The 20,237-nt window shown below is 40.8% G+C and overlaps 1 protein-coding gene across 3 annotated transcripts in view; it reads right to left on the bottom strand.

Annotated features, from left to right (window-relative positions):
- Positions 1-1,578: 1,578 nt before the first annotated feature.
- WSCD1 (WSC domain containing 1) overlaps positions 1,579-20,237 on the bottom strand; it is a 57,280-nt gene continuing 38,621 nt past the window's right edge. For all 3 annotated transcript variants that reach the window (XM_073315249.1, XM_073315250.1, XM_073315251.1), the window contains 4 exons: positions 11,737-11,914; positions 7,929-8,093; positions 5,594-5,794; positions 1,579-3,929 (listed from right to left, as the gene is read on the bottom strand). In XM_073315249.1, coding sequence (XP_073171350.1) covers positions 3,577-3,929; positions 5,594-5,794; positions 7,929-8,093; positions 11,737-11,914 — 897 coding nt within the window. In that variant the 3' untranslated portion in view covers positions 1,579-3,576. The remainder of the gene's footprint in view (positions 3,930-5,593; positions 5,795-7,928; positions 8,094-11,736; positions 11,915-20,237) is intronic.

The following is a 20,237-nucleotide window of genomic DNA, read 5'->3' as shown; positions in this document are numbered from 1 at the left end:
TGTCCACTTTCCATTTGCCGACACCTTATGACACCATTGGAGAATGTGGTCGACTAAATCAATATGCACTGAAATGAAGACCCTGTATAGTGTTCATAATTTTTTAGAAGTGTCAATATCTTCCTTCTTCTAGAATTATATGGAATCCATGTTTCTCATAACCAACACATTTTAAATCAGTCTTTTATTATTGCTTCTAGGTTAATCACTTCTGTTGTGTTCTTTTGCCCTGATGTAAACGAAAATAGCTGTGTTATAAGCTATTACAAACATGGCTTATAAAATAAACACTGACATAATCTTAATTCAAATGATGCTGCCAGGCCCCTCAGTTTAAAATAAAATTATATGACCTTTGTTACATTGCTGTACCCATGTTCTGGGTAAACGCCACTCTAGCTAAAAAGCTAGTGAGATGGTGGACAGAGAAGATTTAGGCTTTCTGAAGTAAAATGGGACTATATACTGCCTTTTGATCTATGAAGCCAATTCTCATTAATGTCTGAGACTGGTGCACACAGGCTGACTTGTTCATACTCCGTATGCATAACTGCTTCCCATTTGGATTTTCATCAGCAGTATTAGTTACCCACTGCTTGAAACAAATTATTATGTGGTGAGTAAGGCTGTGGATGTACTGAGGGTCTGATCCAGTGAGCACTGAAATCAATAAAAGTCCTTGGGCAAGTGACACACTCTGTATCTGTCAGTTCTCCATCCCTAAAATGTGATAGTGGGTATAACTTCCAAAAGCACCTAAGGAAACTAGGCCCTTTTTGAAAATGGGAACTTATGCCAAGATCCTGAAAGGTAAGATCCACGTCACTTAGGTGCTTATGAAAATTTTATCTAGAAATGCTTCCTCTCCCTCACTTTCGGACTGTATGTACAGCATCTAGAACCATGAAGCCATGCTTTTGACCAAGAGTTCTGGGCACTACTGTATTCCTAATTTATAAGATAGGAGGAAAGCCTTTCAAAGATCTATCTGTATCCACCATATCTTTATTGGTATATGTTTTAAAGACAACTCTTACTTTCTTTTAGCATATCTTGTTGAGTAAAATACTGAAGGTTACCTGGGTTCCACTTAAAACTAATTAGAATTGAATGGAGCCTCGAAAATCTCTTTGGTCCAGGGATACTCTTCTCTCTCTATTATCCTCCATGTGCCTTAAACTGGATTTGCAGCAGCATAGTTCCATTGATTTCATTTATGATTTACTACTCATGTAAGTGAGAAGAGAATTAGACTTATTGGGCTTCACTGTAAACTCTCTCACATTGGTGTACATAACAAACAGCTTCCCTGAGATTAATGGAAGTTACACTGGTGTCAACTTCAGAAATAGAGTGGAAATGCAGGCACATAGTGGGCAGTTTCCTCCATTTCATACCAGAATCTCTCTCCTCACTCAAGCAAAAAAGTCTCCATCCATTTTTGGTTCCAGCTGAGATGGGACTACTGTGTAGTTAGTTTCATGATAATGAGCAATTCTTCAGAGGAAGGAAGAAAGAAACAAGACAATTGCATGCAGAGCACAAACAAGGAAAACTTATAAAAGATACAGACCAGACTGTGCTTGATTTACTATATTTTCAAAGCATCAATGGTACATACTCAAAGGAGGGCCAGCTCCCTTCATATAAACTGTTTTATTATTTTTTTTTATTAAAACTAATTTTCCATTGGGGTTTGGGGGAATTTTTTAAAGTTAACATGAACAAATACACTGTAGAGTAATACAACCTTCCAGGCCTAGCCCCAAAGCATGTAGGGTGATAAAATGTCTCTGAGCTTCATGTGTGACTCCTGCTGATACCAAGGGTGGCTCTTAGCTGAATGCACAAAGCTAATTGGTGTCATGTTGCTGCATGTGTTCAAGAATTAAATGTAATACACTGAAGGGAAGCATAATGGAATTAACCCCCTCACCCCCAATCCCAACCTGGAAAATCATCCGCCTTTCAGGGTACAACAACCATAGTTACATACTAGACCTACGTTGTCTCAAAGGAAAAGTTACTTCATTGCTAACTCTAAATACAGCCCTTAAGAGGTTGGGAGTAAAGCTGGAGATGGCTCTTGAGGACAACAGTGAGCAGCTTAGTCTTTACCTAGAGAGCTTAGACGTCTGGAAGGGGTGAATCTACCCAGGTGGGACTTTTTTTTGTCTGTTAAGAGGCCAACAAGCATGCTGTGTGACAGAACGCTGCATGGTCCTCTTCACTCACCATGTCTACTAGCAGCACTGCTCACCCATAGAGCTTCTGTTCTTCCATGGCTGCCAGTGCCACCTTCCCCATCCTCCAACTCATTAGTTTTAATCACTTGACTGTGGCCACTATCCTTGCAATAGAAAAGCACTTTCTTGACTCTTCAGCACTATACACAGCTAAGCTGTCATTTGGGCCCAAATGGCACACCAGGCCCAGTGACAAGACCGACTGTAGAGACCATAAACTTAAAGACAAAGGGTTCCCACTCAGGCATTGAGTGTCACTCGTAACAGAAATGAAATGCTTTGTTCTTCTCTTGATCTCATCAACCCTTCCTCAACCCAGCAAGGATATAATATACAATGGGGCCTTTACCAAGCCTGAGGTATGCCTCTGAATTCGGGGCTGGTTTGAGCGGGATGATATCATGGAGCTTTTTGCCCATCCCTTTATAATGAATCATCATTTTCTCCTGTTGGAAATTCCTTCTTTCCCCTGCTCAGGCCCCTTCTGCATGGGGCTATATATCCTACCACCAAGGGAGACCCACCACTCTCCTTGATTCCAGCCCAAAGAGCTGGAGGCAAGCTGGAGACAGGATGCACCTCCCTCCTGGAGATTATATTAATATCTCCTCTGGCACATGTGTTGAGTCCATATTATGATGAAAACCCAAGGTCAGTCTTGAATCAGATCTACCATGCAACAATGCAGTTTCTGACAAGTTAGTGGACCAGTCCAAGCCTAGGTATTTAAGGTGAGCCTTAGACAAGGTTTATCTGACCATTAATATCTCTGTGGAAGTGTTCACTGCAGGTATATTTCTATTTCTCCCTTGCACACAAACAAAAGTCTAATGTGAGGATGTATGGGATGAGTGGTTGGCAACTAGAGAATTTAGGAGATGGGAGGGGAAAATTTTTAAAAAGAAAGCAACTAACTTACTTAAAAGCTTGGATGAAAATATTTATCACCTTTGAGGGTTTTCCAAATCAAGCACTGCAAAATCTCAAGTTATTCTTGACAGGTATTGCTAGTAGGCAGTAAGGATGAGAAGAAGGAATCCTTTTCCAGAATTAGCAGTGCAAAACTGTTAAATTTGTAGCCATTTATATAGGGAAGGACACACATAGGCAGACACTAATAGCTTTTTCCTTGGTTTATAACCCAATTTCCGTCCTTCATTGTTTGCCTTTTGAAGCACTTAATGCCCCTGAAGAACATCCAAGAGTGGAGAGAATTTGCATTCCTCAGCAGACTCCAAGAATATCTTTGCTTTTGCTGGTATAAAGCTCTGGTCTCGTATTTATTTATTTTTATTTTATTTTAAAAACACAGCTAACTGCAACTGGGATATCATCTTGGAACATATTCTCTTGGCAGCCCTGTCAGGTTTCTTCTTTTCAGCGCTTCATCCACTGTTAGGATGTAGCTGTTGATAAGATCTTTCATTTCCTGGGTGAACGGTTCAAAATCCTTCTGCCTAGCACCTGACCGCTTGAAATTCCCATCTCTGTTGTTTTCGACACAGAGCAGTCGGTCCTCTGTCACCGTCATGTTTAGGAATTCCACCATTTCTTTCAGCTTGGGGATGAGATTCTGTTTTAAGTCTTCATAGTGAATAACAAAAAGATGTTTTCCATATTTTAACCAGTCTAAGACGTGAGAGGCCCACCATGAGGCGTAGCTGTTGACAAAGTCTGGCCATTCTGTACATTGGGGAAAGAGATGGGAAGGGGGGGAAATATTAGATTTTATCCACACTGTGTTTTAATAATTTCCCAAACATTCTCCTGGGGCAGCAATAGAATGGGGCAAAATCTGATCTTGCTGAATGGGGCAGCAAAAGTATAAATTGGAGCAGTATTTGTCCTGTTTGTCAGGGACGGCTGACTTCTTTTTGCCTAAGGTTGACCTACAGCTGGTGAGATGATTTTTTTTTTCAAATTTTTGAAATTTCATTTACATTTTAAACATTTTAGTGGAAAATGTTCTCTGTTTTTAAAATGAGCTCTAGTTTCAGCCCCCCCCACTAACTCTGTGTGTTTGGTCTGAATATGAAAGTTGCTGAGTTTGCATGTTGCTTAGAAAACTTGTTGAAAAATAGAAGCAGAGAAAGGGGTGTGTGGGTGGGGAGGAAATCTATAAAATTTTCAAAAATGAGGGAACAATTACGATGATCTAATCTGACCTGTATAACACAGGCCATAGGACTTCACTGAGCTAATTCCTGCTTGAACTAGAAAGCCTTTGCCTAATTCTTCACAAGTAGTACACTGGTATACTGAAACCTGCAGCACATTTATTTACTAGGAGCGATTTATTTTATTTATTTTATTTTATTCCTAATATTCCTATTTATTCCTATTTTATTTTATTCCTAATTTATTTATTAGGAGTGATTCTAATAGAGAGGGCACTGGACAGGAAGTCACGAGATCTGGGTTCTAATCCCAGCTCTACCACTAATGTGCCTGATCTTAGGTAACTCTTTCACCCAGTGCCTCCACTCCACTCCTATCATTTGTGTTGTTTGTGAAATTGTAAACGCATGGTCCTTGGTTGAGCGGGATAAGGGGGAACCAGGGTTTCAGGATAGAAACATACAATTTTGGAGAACCTCCAACAGGGATTGTGCAGTTTGCCCATCCCTTATTCTAATGCTCAGGATATACAAAAGGAGAAGCCCATGCTGAATTCTTTAGCATGGTAAAGTATGAATGTAGCAATGCATTCAGTGGGGAATTTAAAGTTGTCATTTGCTTTGCTAGCTGAAAGTATCAAAAGGAAAATGAAGCATGGTGGCTGCATTTTTAAAACATGTCTGGGGGCTCTGAGTAACGGTCAACAAGTCTTATTATTACTAATCTGTACTACAGTAATGCCTGTAAAATGCATACAAATGTACCCCAACAAATCCTGTTCCATCATATCCTTGATCTTAAACTAATCTTTTTAATATATCTCGCCTATTAGATACTGCGGGGGAAATCCTCACCACAGCATACAGCCTGGTTAAATGGGTTGTGTGCAGGATTTCTCTGCAAAGAGAAATTCTCTCTGCCAGGCTGCTTATCCTTTGTGCTGTGCTAGTCCTGGGGCTGTGCTCTCTTTCTGTGACAGATGATGTGGTTTAAGACTCTAACCACCTCCAAAATTCAGATCTGAGGTTTCTGGGGGCCTCCCTCTGCCCTAGGACCTGATGGAAAGTTCACTAATCTCAGTGGCAAAACTCCCATGGACTTTAATGAGCTTTTGATTAGGCCCTCAGTGCATTGCCCTACGAGCAACACCCATAGCACCCCACTTTCAAGCCTTATTGTTTGAAAGCCATTTTAAACACCCATTGGTTAGCAATGGCTTGGCATGTTACCTTTACTCTTCCAGTTCCTATCTGTTGCATATCCCAGGTGGCCAGCACACTTCCTGTTGAATTCTGCCATTAGAGATTTGTATGGGTTCCTGATCAACAAGATGGCGGAGTCAAACATTTCAATCTCTCTCTTGCCACTTTCATGTGTTTTTACACAGATAGTCCTCCTGCTTCTCCAGTGGTCTTTTTCTCCTTTAAAACCTGTTTTAAAATGTGAGGGTTTCATTGTTTTAAAAAAAATTCAGGTTTCATGTTATAAACAAGATCCTCTAATGGTGTAAAATTCTAACAACTACAAGAAACAACGTAACTTAGTGGATAGAGCCCTGGATCGGGAGTCAGGAGGTCTGGAATTCAATTCCTGATTCTATCAATGACCAGCTATGTGACTATTAATTCTTAATTTTCCTTGGCCAGTAAGCTCTTTGGTGCAGGGACCACCTTCCCCCCCCCAGGTTTGTACAGCTCCTAGCACAATAGGGTCCTGGTCTATGACTGGGACTCCCAGGTACTACCACAATATTAATAATTGTAAATAAATGCGACTTGGGTGGCCAAGGAATTAGTGGAAGCAATTTCAGAATGGTTAGCAATTGTCTTCAAGAACTCATGGAGAATAGGTAGGTCCCAGAGGACCGGAGAATGGCAAACACAGAACCGATCTGTAAAAATGGGAACAAAGGGGACCCAGGGAATTATAGACCACTCAGCCTAACTTTGATAACTGGAAAGATACTGTAACAAATTATTAAACAATTTATAAGCACCTAGAAGATCATAGGGTTGTAAGGGATAGTCAGGATGGATTTGTCAAGAACAAATCATTCCAAACCAATCTAATTTCCTCCTTTGAAAGGATTACTGGCCTAGTGGATGTGGGGAAGTAAGAGCCATCATATATCTTGATTTTTTAGTAAGGCTTTTGTACAGTCCCACATGATGCTCTCATAAGTAAAGTAGGGAAATGTGGTCTAGATAAAATTACTATAAGACGGTTGCAAAACTGCTTGAAAGAGCAAAACTGTACTTGAAGAGTAGTTGTCAGTTATTCATATCTGGTGGGGTCCTGCAAGAGTCAGTCTTGGGTCCTGGGTAGTGAGGCCTCAGCAGGAGTACTGTGTCCAATTCTGGGTGCCACGCTTTAGGAAGGATGTGGACAAATTGGGGAGAGTCCAGAGAAGAGCAACAGAAAGTGAGCTGTAGCTCACGAAAGCTTATGCTCTAATAAATTGGTTAGTCTCTACGGTGCCACAAGTACTCCTTTTCTTTTTGAGAAATGATAAAAGGTTTTACAAAACATGACCTACAAGGAAACGTTAAAAAAACCTGGGCATGTTAAATCATTTAGAAAAGAAGACTGAAAGGGGACCTGATAATAGCCTTCAGAGATGTTAGGGGCTGTTGTAAAGAAAAGAGTGATCAATTGTTCTCCATGTCCACTGAAGGTAGGACAAGAAGTAATGGGCTTAATCTGCAGCAAGGGAGGTTTAGGTTAGCTATTAGGAAAAGCTTTCTAACTATACGGGTAGTTTAAGCTGTGGAATAGGCTTCCAAGGGAGGTTGTGGAATCCCCATCTCTGGAAGATTTTAAGAATAGGTTGGATGAACACCTGTAAGGGATGTTCTAGGTATACTTGGTTCTGCCTCAGTGCAGAAGCCTGGCTTTGATGACCTCTTGAGGACCTTTCCAGCCCTACATTTTTATCATTCTATTATTTTCTTTAGTGATTTTTGGGTGCCCAACTTGAGACACCTTAAAGATGATTTTCAGAAGACAGCTGCTCAGCACTTTAAAAAATGTAGGGCCCTTTAATTTGTCTTTTGCTGGGCCCACAGCCACTAGTCAGTTTGGAAAATCGTGGCCCAACTTCTTTACGTGCCTTTGAAAATCTTAGCCCAAGAATGCAGCTCATTTGTTGCTGAAAATTTTTTTATGGGCCTGTTCTGACAATGGGGCAAGGGGAGAAAGAGAGAGAGAGACAGAGTGTGTGTGTGTGTGTGTGTGTGTGTGTGAGTGAGAGACACACACACACACAGGGATGATGATAATAGATGCTCAAGTTTGCATAGTTTACCCAATGTGACCCCACAAATCAGAGCAAGTTTTTACTCTTGAAAATGTATGTGAATCGGTTTATGTATACTATTCAACCAGTCTCTGTACACTGTACAATATATATGAAAGGCTGGTACTCTCAAATTCCAAACGTGTTTAATTTTTAACACAGGTTTTTATAATAAATACATCTATCAATATTATAAACAAATGTTGAGACAAGTAAACGTGCATGTTTAAAGCTGATTTCAGGTTTTCACGTGTCTCTGACAACAATACCTTTGTTGTACAGGGTTCCATCAAAGTAATAGCTTCCAGTGTAGTATCCAGTGGCGTGTTCTATTAAATGACGAGCCCAGGTATTCCCGGCCCCAGGAAAACTAGACAAAGCAACAAATACTTTGGATTTGGTAGTGAGGAATATCCTATCTGTGCATCGGGTGTCTGTAAGTACAGAAGATATTTCATTGTAAGCATGGTGCCTTCTTATTAATTTTACTGACAGCTACTGATTACAAGGTTTATTGCTTTCATTTTTTCTATGTATACCATAGGATATCAGTTTGAGTCCAGTTGTGATTCAGATACTTCTCAAAATTAATTCAGCCTGAACAGGCCAAAGAGTTTATCTTTACAGGAGGCTTTCAAGAGACTGACGTCATGTTAAGCAATGCTTTATTATTAGAACTGCAGGAAATTATTGTACCTACCTACAGGTTCTAATAAAAGCCCCTGGATACATGTTTTTGTTAACTGCTATTTGCCTGGCAGGCTGGCTGTTCACTGCCTGCCTGAATGTGCCATTAGATGTGTGAATCAAGTGTCTCATTGTAATAGGAGGGGTTTCCTATAAGTTAGAGTTCAATTCAACCTCTTAGCCTGGGATTTTCAAAAGCAAAGCAATATTCCATGCTTTGAAGGCCTTTCATGGTCGCAAAAGCAGTGCTAAAATATTGCAGTCAAGACAGATTGCATGTGCTGTGTTTTAAAAATATAATTGCCATTCAGGACAGCCACAGTCATTCTTTTTGTACCTGTGTAAATGTCATCTTGGTGACAGTTGCTGACTATGGTGTCTGTTTACAGAATAATGTACAGAGAGAAAAGATGTAGGTACATTTTGAGGGAGGGGAGGGAATCGGGACCACTGCTTGCAAAGAAGCATCACTAAAAAATATAGCACCACAGGTAGAAGATGTAGCTCTTTCCATTTACAGAAGCAGGTTCAGCATTACAGAATGATGCATCCTTGGCACTTAATCCTCCAACAGTCATGTGTCATGCAGCATCAGTGCATACTTGCCTATCTACAGTATATGGGCCAGAGCCTCAGCTGGTGTAGCTCAGTGTAGCTCCATACGAAAATGGAACTATCCCAATTTATACCAGCTGAAGATCTGGCCTTACATATGTAACTGTATGTCCCATACCTTTTGCTATCTCCCAGGGGAACATCTGAGTGCTTTGCAAAGAAAATAGCCATAAATTAATGCAAATGATAAAGGTGGGATGGAGGCAGATTGCTCACCCACTATGGAACAACACTAGGCAAGATTGTGTCTTTGTCTGTATAGGGCTCTTTATAGGGCAGGGAAGTGATGCACCATTCCTAACTCAAAGCAGTCTCTTAAAACCCATATTCTACCTGTAAACATGTATGTAAAGAATGTTCCTGTTGCATTTGAAAATTAGTCAATTGGCCATAATCAATGTGGTGGTGGGGAGGAGGAAGGGCAGGGATTAAGCTTCAGACTTCAGTTCACATCCTTCCTGAGAGGCTTGTGCTGAAATGGAAATCAAAAGAAATTAGGCTTCCTGGCACTTCAAAAAGGCTGGGTGTAACCTGTCTCACAAGCATGTTCTGTCAGATCTGCTGCAAACAGGGCCCCTGGCAGCCTCAAAATTCAATCCACAGAACAAGGGATGCTGTGGAAGGTAAGGTCAGCTGTCTAGGGTGAGCGTTTCTCACTCAGAAGAAAGGATCAAACCCTGACTATGTATATGTTCACATGAAATGGATTCAACTTTAAAACAGAGAGCGGTGGCCGATGAACTATTTTCTCTCGTTATATTTTAGAATCTGTTTGGACATCTTACATTGTGGAACTGAAGGGTTTCACAATCATTACACAACTTTAGTGGCATTGTCTACGGATATGTGGCCGTGTGCCTTCGTGGATGCCACACCACAGTGACTTCGGGAGGTCGGGGTTCTCTTCCTGTCTCCACCTTGGGAAAGTCACTTTGCCTCTCCATGCCCATTTCCTCATCTGTAAAGCAGGGATAAAGATGCTGGCCTCCTCTGTAAAGGACTTTGAGAGCTACTGGTGAAAAGTGCAACATGAGAGCTTGGCTTTATATCCGTATACTTATTAATGCCTGCCTAACCTCAGAACAGGGAATGAGCATAACCCATGAAGGGGCTATGTATGGTCATCTCTAATGAATAGAAAGAAGAAATGCTGCACATTGCTCCTTATCCCATCGCAGGCAGTGCCATCCATTTAAAAGTTGCTGTGGACGAATGCCTGCACGGGATCCAGCATGTAGGGTGCCCCAATATCCCTCCCTAGGGTGATTTCTAAAATCAAAGCATGTTCTGAAGTATTCAGCGTTCATATTTGGAACCCTGATCCTGCTCTGGCTGAAGTCAATGAGAAAATTCCTAGCCTGAACTGCTGGATTCAAAATAACTAGAACTTCCAAATATCTTGAAATGTGCGCAATTAAATCTCTGGATTTTCAAATCAGTTCAGAGGGCTGCAGTCCAATAGGGGTGTGAACCAATAAATGCTCAGAAGTGGGCCTTACCTACTCTACTTCGTTTGATACGTGTTGGTGAAAATGGGCTATGAGCAGAAGTTTAGGCCTCTATCCAGCAGGGCTCTTAGAGATATGCTCAGCATCATGCCTATGAATAGTACTACGGAGATCAGTGAAACTACTCATGTGCTTAAGTATCCAGTTAACTTTAAGTGATTTGCTGGATTGAAGCCTTATTGTCGATGTTACCAACCTACTTCTAGATGCTTATGAGCATTTAGAGGAAGATGTCTCAAGTAAATTAGAAATGCTGGTAGCATTGGTTTTAATGCAGCTATAATTGCAATATGTATGAGCCAGAGAGAGCATGGTTTGTGGTTAAAGCACAGAACTAGAAGTCTAGGTTCTATTTTGGACTGTCACATAGCTATTGTTTGGCTCTGGGCAAGGGGGGGGGGGGTAGCGGTGGCTGAGTTCAGTGTGTAGGTGATGGGTGGTGTTGCTGGTCGGTGAGATACAGGATGTCACATTGGATGATCCGGTGGTCCCTTCTGGCCTTAGTCATAGTGTTTAAGTGCAGGCTAAGCTCTGTGCCTTAATTTCCATACCTGTAAGATAATTACTTACACCCACAGGGGCTTTATAAGGCTTCATTCATTGTAAAAATCCTTGAAATTCTCTTTTGAAAGGAGGTTTATTGAAGTTCAACACGAAATCAGTGTAGTTTTAGTTTAGGGTGAAGGAAAAGTTCTAATTTGTTTCGTTAAAGTTGTTTGAAAAATCAAAAGCCCATGAAACTGTCCAGGAATTTTAAGGCCGGGGATTTCCAAAAGCCGCTACTTGATTATGTTGTGTCCATAACATGTTGTTTTGCTTGCATGGCTATTTTACTCTTGTAAACATCACATAAAACAGTGTTAATGTTGTGTTAATTTCTATATTACACATATGGATAGTGTGTATATAAAACATATATGTTAATGCTACTTAACACATATGTTTATATACACATACACAGCAAAGAATCCTACAGCAGTTTGGAACCACTTTACCACTGAAATGCTGCCATGTCTGGGCTCGAAAATGATCCATTTTTCAATAGTGCCTGACAAAATCACACATCAGTTTGGTAAAAAGGAAGTGAAAGACTACCATATACAACTAAAACTGCATGGGGAATTTAGGTATAGGCAGGCTGCAATGATTCAAATCAGCATGTGGCCTGGATATTAGCGCTAACACCTCTATGGCTAGATGTTCACCTGGTGTAAACAGGCATAGCTTCATTGACTTCCGGGGGCTCTTGCTGAGTTGCAGCATTTACCTTGTACTGGAGTCTGATAGACATGATAGTAATTCTCTTCTCTTGGCACCTCAGCCATACTACTGACGTTCTGCAGTCTGCTGCAGAACAACCTGTCCACGCTGTCGTGAAGAGTGAAATGCATTGTGGGATAGCCACAGTAGCATTCTGGCCGTCCGATGATTGCCAAGGGAAATTCCTATCCAAGAAAGAAAACAGATCAGAATGCAAATGCCATGGCATCAACAATCCTAAAAGGACACTCCTAATATAAAAGCAAAAACTATATCTTCAAAGGGTAAATGGTCAGGATCAAAGCGATATTTGTTTTCACTAAAAATCTCATACCTATGTCACTATTAGACCTGTTGTCCATTTCTCAGGACAAGTTTTTGAATCTTTTTCTGATGGTTTTGCTGAGAACTTGGAGATTCAAAACACATTCCATCTCTACTACTAATTTATGGAATTTAAGGACAGAAGAAACCTCTGTAGTCGTCCACTCTAACTTTCTGTGGAACACAGGCCATAGAATTCTATCTGGTAATTCCTACAGTGGAGGATGATTATGTTCTTTACTATAAAAGTCAACATTACTAATCCCAATAATTTGTTGCTGAACTAGAGCATAACTTTTTAGAAAGATATTCATCCACCATTTAAAGACTCCAAAGGCCAGCTCCTCAGCTGGTGTAAATCAACATAGCCACATCAACATCAGCACCATTATTCTGGTTTTCAGCAGCTGAGGATCTAGCTCAGACTAAGTACAAAATTGAATAACCATTGAGGTCAATTGCCAGGATAGAGCCCGCGGAGAAGAAAACTGTCCTTGGACTTCAAGAATTCTATTTTCAGGAAAGGGATCAAGGGGGAAAGCAGGGATTTAGATGAATTAAATGCTAAATACATTTACAAAAATGATGGAAGACCATGAAGAACTGAATATCTCCTAGTCTGACTCATTCACATGTCTGAGTGCCCAAACAGTGTTTATTTTGTATAGCTTTCGGAGGGAATCTCCCAAGCTGATGAATCATGAGCAGAAAACAGTCATTTAAAAACAAAGGCAATCAGTTTTACACCAAACTCTGTTAAAAATATAGTAGGAAGAAATGTTTACACCATTGTAGACAAAGAGACTGAAGTAACAGCACACATGGACCTCAATCAGGGTTTCCAGAGCCAGTGGGAGATCTATGGTACCATATTCAAAGTTATATGCAGTCATTGTTAAAGAGGCAGGGTGGGCACCTTTGACACACACTTCCCTTGTGTCTTGGGCTACATCTACACTTAAAACACTACCGTGGCACAGCTGCACTGCTGTAGCACTTGAGTGTAGACACTATGGTGAAGGGAGGGGTTCTCCCATTGCTGTCCATAATCCACCTCCCTGACAGACAGTAGCTAGATTGACGGAAGAGTTCTTCCATTGATCTAGCACTGTCCACACTGGGGCTTAGGTCAGCTTAGCCATGTCTTTCAGGGGTGTGGATTTTACAGACCCCTGAGAGATGTAGCTAGGCCAGTGTACCTTTTCAGTGTAGACCAGCCCTTGAAATAAATACTTCATACTGCAATTTTACTTTATGGCTCTCTTAAAGTATATCTACTGGATCGGGGTGCCGAAGGCAAGATGGGCAGGGGAACGTCTTGTTTGTGAATCCCAGGGCTTAGATGTGAGTTAGGCATTGAGCTGCTTGGTAGTGTCAGGACGCAGGTGGCTGCGCATGGCCAGCTGCTGAAATTTAGGCACCTAGACTTTAATGTTGGAAACCTAAGCACCTAAGGTGGGATTCACAAGAGGGACTACGTCTAACATTTAGGCACTACAGGCATTCGCCAAACTCCCGCTCAACTGCTGTCTAACCCTGTGGGCACCTAAACTCTGCAGGCACCCCTAAATCATTTTGAAAAATGGGGCTGTGACTCCTAGGTCACTTGGGAATTTTTGAAAATATGACACTACATTGACCATGTGGGTCAATACCTACCATGCTGCTATCAAAGTGTGACTGGGGATATATAAAATTAAACAACACATCCAGATACTAGGAACCAGATTTTAAAGAAGCTCAGCCTAGATTTTTTTTTTAAGTGCACCTTCAATTGTGGGCAGATTTTCAGAAGAGCTCAGCTCCTATTTAGGAACCAAAATAAGGGTCACATTTTCATAAGTTCTCAGCGCCCCAGAGCACTGGGGGTGATATTTATGGGCAAAATTTTCAAGAGTTCAGCTCTTTGAGAATCTGGCCATTTATTTATATGCTTACATGGGAGCTGAGCTCGCTTGAAAACCTAATCCCAGTTGTGGGTGCTGAGCCCCTAAAAATCTGACCCTGAGATCTGTTAAAAATCCCTGATGTCTTTTCCCTTCCATATGACAGCACATCCTGGGTTGGATTCAATGTTAAATCAGGCCCATAGACTTCACTGGGGTTACTAAAACAAGGCAGATTACTTCACTGCACAAAACTAGCGGAACACAGGGATGTATATTTTACATGCTTTAAGTATACAGTTGGGAAGGGTTATAACAACATAATTTAGTTTTGGAAGTGTGAATGGAGCAGAAGGATTGGGAGAGCTTGAAAAACCATAAGTTTATGAACGTTCTCCCCATTTAAACAACATCCCCATTTTTCATCCTTTTAAAAATGTTCTTTTGGACTCTTGTTTATAAAATAACTTCTCGGTCTTGAAACTGGATATTTTTTCCACTTAAAAACTTTTCTGTTGGCATGCACATTTGGGACAGAAATGCTAGGAATTTTTATAGAGAGGGACTGCAGTGCAGGAATTGGTGCACAGTGTTTGAGGGTGGAGACCGAGGGGTTCTAATCCTGACTCCATCACTGGTGACACTGTCTGTAGGTAACACAACATGCATGAAATTCTATGGTCTGCTTTATACAGGAGGTCAGATTAGATGTTCATAATGGTCTCTTCTAGCCTTACAATCTATCAATACATGAACATCTACTGTGCTCTTGTCTGTAAAATGGGTCCAGTACTTGCCTTATTGGGGACTATAAGGCTATATTAATTAGCAAGTGCAATACAATTTGAGATCTTCAGATCACAGGCACTATGCAAGGACAAAGCTTTGTATTGTTGCAAGGTTGCACATGGGAATTGGCAATTTTCTGGTTTTGCATATTTATTTAATTTTAGATATGAAAATGGGAGGCAGGGGGAGGAGAGACTGCATAGTGTTTATAAATAAACACAAGCTCAGGAAACTAAATAATAAGTGCCACTCTTTTGTGTGCTTAGCACTTTTGAAAATATGGCCCTTATTTAGGTATCTAAAAAGGAGCGGAACTCTTCTGGAAACCTCTCTCAAGGTTGCTTCTGGGCACGAGGGTTAACACCTGCCATATGGATGCTAATACAGCCTGTTGGATTATAGCTGTGAATATCTCTCACTGTTACAAGGATGGAAATCCTTTAGTTCCTGGAATGAGGAGTTATGCCAATGCTTGCCTAAGAATTAAACTGATGTGTTGTTCTTTAACATCTGCAATGTTAAGAAGAACCTCCTATCATAAAGTCCCTCTGCAAAGTGCTTCTGTTCCTGAAAAGGCGCTCACAGCCTTTTGAACAAATGGATTTAAATAGGCCAGGTGTGCTGAGTCATGTGACTGTAAAGGCTGATTTTGTTCCCTTTGTCAAAAGCCACATTTTCATCAGGGGGGGAAAGGGGCAATTACAGCTGGCTGATTTTTTTTCCACATGAAAACATAATTTTGAAGAAAAATGGCTTTTAAGTGAAAAGCCAACATTTTCATGGGAAAATTGCGTTTTTTATGCCATTTTCCAGTTTTTAAATGAAAAAAACTGAAACCCAAAACTTTAGATTCCCCTTGCCCCCCAAAATATGGAACATTTAAACCAAAAACAGTTTTCCAAAACATGTTCAGTTTTTGGCTTCAGTGTTTCACCAAAAACCTGGAAAGAATTTGTAGGAAATGTCAATGAAAATGAGAGCATTTTTCCCTATGGAACTTTCCAGCTAAAAACTGGAATTTTTAAACCGGCAATGCATTGAATTGTCAGCACAGCAGTCCCTCTCGGGGAATGGTGAAATAGGTGAAATGCTACAAAGCTTAGCCAGCAGGCAGAGCACAAAGGGAAAGCCGTATGGCTTCTTACTGCATCATGTAATGGTGAGGTCAAGGAGCAAGGGCAGTAGGACCAGGACTAGTGCTAGGTTTTCAGATCTGAAGAAGAAGCCAGCTCCTCTTTCCCAAAGTAAATACTATCCAAAGGATTCTGGAAGAGATGAAGAATCTGGTGGGCCAGATTCTCGTTTGGCACTGATGTAAATCAGGAGTAAAACGCTGACCTTAATGAATTTACACTGGTATAAAGCCGGTGCATTAGACTCACTATATGTGTATCATATGCATCTAAACACATGTTGAAGTCAATGGCATTAAAGCTGCAGCTTAAAGTTAAACACATGCTTAAATTCTCTTCTTAATAAGGATGTGATCACTTACGTGGTTAAAGTGAAGTATGTGCTGAAGTGCATTGCTGAACACGCACATATAGAATCAAAATGGCTGAATCTGAGTTTTCCCCTTTTTACCATAGAAGAGTGACATTGTAGAACTTTTAAAGACAGGGTCCCAATAAATGTTTGCATGAAGTGTGGGTGTATTTGCACGTGCACGCAGCAGGGAAGCTAAATGTAGACGACCAAGCATTTATTAGAAGTTCAAAGGGTTGCTCAAGCATACAGAGGGTTGAATTCCACTGAATCTATTTGAATGGCTTGCTCAGCTGCCACTATCTTTACACTTTTAGCAAATGACTTTAAAAAATCATCTTGATTCTCATCTATGGAAGCAGGAGACAAAACTGCTGAGTGGCTTATCTCTTGCTCTTCCCCAGTGCTTAGCCTCTGATAAGGAGTCAAATACAATGTGTGCCCTATTTGTACCCAAACTACCAACATTTGCTTACTGAGTGAGAGATGAGATTGTGAAAAAGTATTTGCAGATTCAGTCCAAGGGCATAATGGTCCCATTTCTGTTTGCAAACAGAGCTGCAGCTTTTCAGCATAGGTAAAATCATAAATTTCCTCTCCTAATTTGGTTTAGAATAAAATTTCATCATTTTCTTAGCAAGATGGCACCTATGGAAAGCTTGCAAAAGTGTAAGCAAAGCTAAGCAAATGGTCCTGATTCACCATCCTCTGTCCTCTTTGCAGTTGTTTCCACCAACAACAAAGCAAGTATGAAATGCTGCCACTCTGGTTTGGTGTGTAAGGTACAGTGTGGTGGTGAACTAGGCTCAGTGTTTCAAACTAGTGCAAGACACGAAAAGCCCAGTTCTCCTCTTGCTTACATAAGCATCATGCGGGTCAGACTCCACTGACTTCAGGAGCTATTTCTTGTTGCTCTTTCTATATCTGTATCTCAGTGACTTTCCCAGGGTTCTCTGCTGTCAGTGGAGCTTTGGCCTCAGCAAACAAGTGGTAGAACTTGGAACGAATCCTACATCCTGTGGCTAAATGTACCTGGTACCTCCACTAGTGAATGGGCCAAATTCTACCAGTATGCTGTGAGTAAACATGCATCAGAGAATTTGTATCCAGTAAGGGGGATGAAGCGGGGGGCGGGGGGGGGGGGGGGGTTGTGTGTTGAAACCCTAGATCCTCAGGGAGAAATCTTTCTAAAGACTTCCAAGCAAAGGAGCTATCTGGAGCAGTGCCAGGGGTTCACTGAGTAATGATCTCTCTTTATGCACATACTCAACTTGACCCAGATACAGCACCAACATATAAGCCTCCGTGCCTATTATTTGTGCTCCTAACAGGAATAGTCTGTGCTGTGTGAGCATAGGTGCTACCCTTGGGGGAAAGGATGGACATGCCCCTCATCTTTTTATTATCATGAGGATATCTTCCAATGCAGCTGTTGAGTTAATGCATTCTCACTCCTGATAGCCCCACTCTGTGATTGCATCACTATGTGTGAGGATGGCGTAACCAGTGCTTTCCCACTGGCTGGAATACAGATGCTCATGCATTCTAACATCAGTTTTGAAGTTAACACAAATGCCCATTTTGAATGTAGAATTTGGCTCTCTGTGAAGGTTCTTCCTAAGAAAACCACAAACAGGGTTTTACTCTCTCACCCCTACTTCATACTGTGAGCTGGCGTGTCAGCCCCAATGAGGCCTGTAAACAAATGGAAAAAAACTGTCAAGCCAATCAATTACCACATTTCAGAAATCGCTCCCCCAACAACATTAAATGTGAGCTGCCTTGCTTAGCCTGAAAACATGGCTTGGTCGCCAATCTCAGCATACACATTGCATTTTTCACTAAAGTTTCTTGCACATTTGCCAGCCCCAAAGAGAACCCAAGATAATAAGAGTTCCTTCCCCATTCCTTCAATGCCATTGACTTTAATATGTTGGCAATTTTTAAATCAAAGGAAGATCTCCCCTTCAACTGCTTGAACTGTTTTGTTTCATCACGTATATTAAACTGTCAAATCTCTGTACATTTTCAAAATGACTGGAGAATTTCAGATAATAATGTTACTTTATTTACAACATTAAGGTTTCAGCAACATGACTTGATTCTGAAAATGCAGAGCAATTTTCAATCCTGGAGGGAATTTCTAAGAGCTTATTTCCATAAAAATTAATATATAATCTTCCTTTTTGGCTTCGACATGTGTCGGGGAAGGGAAAAAAACAGGGAGCTGGCTTCATCAGTGAACAATTTTCAGCAAATGTACTGTACTCGTTGAGAGCCCAGCAACCGTTCTGGGAAACACACCAGGAGTCCAAGCATGAGTGCAAAGGGCTGCAACTCTTTATGTTCAGCCTCCTGATTATTCAGATTTTGTGCATATCTTATGCAGAAAGTGGAATGATTGCAAAATAATGTATTCAGCCATGACTTCCCTTTACTGTTTAATCAATAACTACAATCCATCCCCATTTTGTCAGTCTCCCCTTCATAGTGACACAGCCCCTGATCTGGCAAAGGATTTAAGCACGTGCCTAAACTTAAACATGTGAACAGTCCCACTGAAGTTCAAAGGGCCCAATTCTCTGCTGCTTTACTCCAGTGCTATGGCAGTGTAGATCCACTGAAGACAGTGGGCTTACCCACATGCTTAAAGTTAGGCATGCGCTTAAGTACTCTGCTGGATCCAGCCTTACTGCACCCACAATTCTACTGAAACAAATGGGACTTCTTGGGCTCATGGGGTGAAATCCTGGCTTCACTGATATCAGTGGGAGTTTTGCCATTGAATTCAGTGGAGCCAGGATTTCACCTGTGTAGAGTAAGTTACTACCTGACATGCCCCAAAATGGCAGAATCTAGCAGCTTATGTTAAGTTCCTACTTGTGTAAACATTTGCAGGATCAGGGCCTGCAAGCCTTCACTGCTCATATGAGTTGCCTACTTGCACCAGAGTCCCATTAATATCAATGCCCAGGCACTTTAAAATTGGTTTTCTAGTTAACACAAAGACATAATATAAGGCTGCAAACAGCTCTAATTATTTTTGTTTGCCTTCCTTACAGCATTTTCTTCACCACTTACATAAATGCATCCTAACCCTAGCCTCTCAAACTCTTTTTTATTATAAACCCATTCAATTAATGAATTACTGAGAGATCAAAAGCATATATAATTAGTTCAACTCTGATCACAGCTAAATCTTTGATGCAGCTTTCCTTGAGACAGGGGGACACAGTTGCAACTACCCAAAATGCACAGAGAGGCACAAAAATGTGCAAAGACAGACAGTGCCCATCATTGAAAAATGTAATCCCTCAAGTGCAGCTGCTGATTTGAGATTTGTTTGAAAATAAGCCTGTTCATTTTGCAACAAAGTCAAACATCATTTAGCAACTTTCTATCAACTGGCCTGTTCTAAGAGTAAAAAGGAAAATACCTTGAAATTAGCTGTCCCCCTGAAATAAAAATCTCTGCTTATTTTACATTGTAAGGTCTTTGGGCAGGGAAAAATTCTTATGCGCAATACAAACATATAACACAATGGGGCTGTGATACTGAATGGGTTCTCATGGAATACAAATAAAGCTAATGGAGCTATGATGATTTACACAGATGAAAACCTGGCCCAGTTCCTATTATCTTACTGAGTTAAGACAAGTTCCAATTCCCAGTGAAGTCAACAGAAAGCCTCCCATATTCTTCAGTGAGAGCTGGATCTGGTCCCTAAGGACTTTATCTTAACTAAGTACTCATGAATTAGCTTTTCTGAAAACCAATCCCCTTTAAGGTGTCCCAAAAACAGAAGCATCCAAAATCATCAGTCATTTGTGAAAATGTAGGCATCAGTGTTTGAGTGCATTTTATGATGATAACTTTTCTTCTCCAGGGTTTTCCCTACAATCATCTCAGAAATTGACAAGCAATAATTACACCTCATAAGTGGATTAGGTAAATCCCATTAAACCTGTGTGGACATTTTTATTCCAAATTAAAGTTGTCTTAATTCGGTTTAGTTTAATTCACT

This window comes from Lepidochelys kempii, chromosome 17, assembly GCF_965140265.1.
Source record: "Lepidochelys kempii isolate rLepKem1 chromosome 17, rLepKem1.hap2, whole genome shotgun sequence".
Taxonomy (NCBI): domain Eukaryota; kingdom Metazoa; phylum Chordata; order Testudines; family Cheloniidae; genus Lepidochelys; species Lepidochelys kempii.
This window is presented reverse-complemented; position numbering and strand designations above follow the sequence as displayed.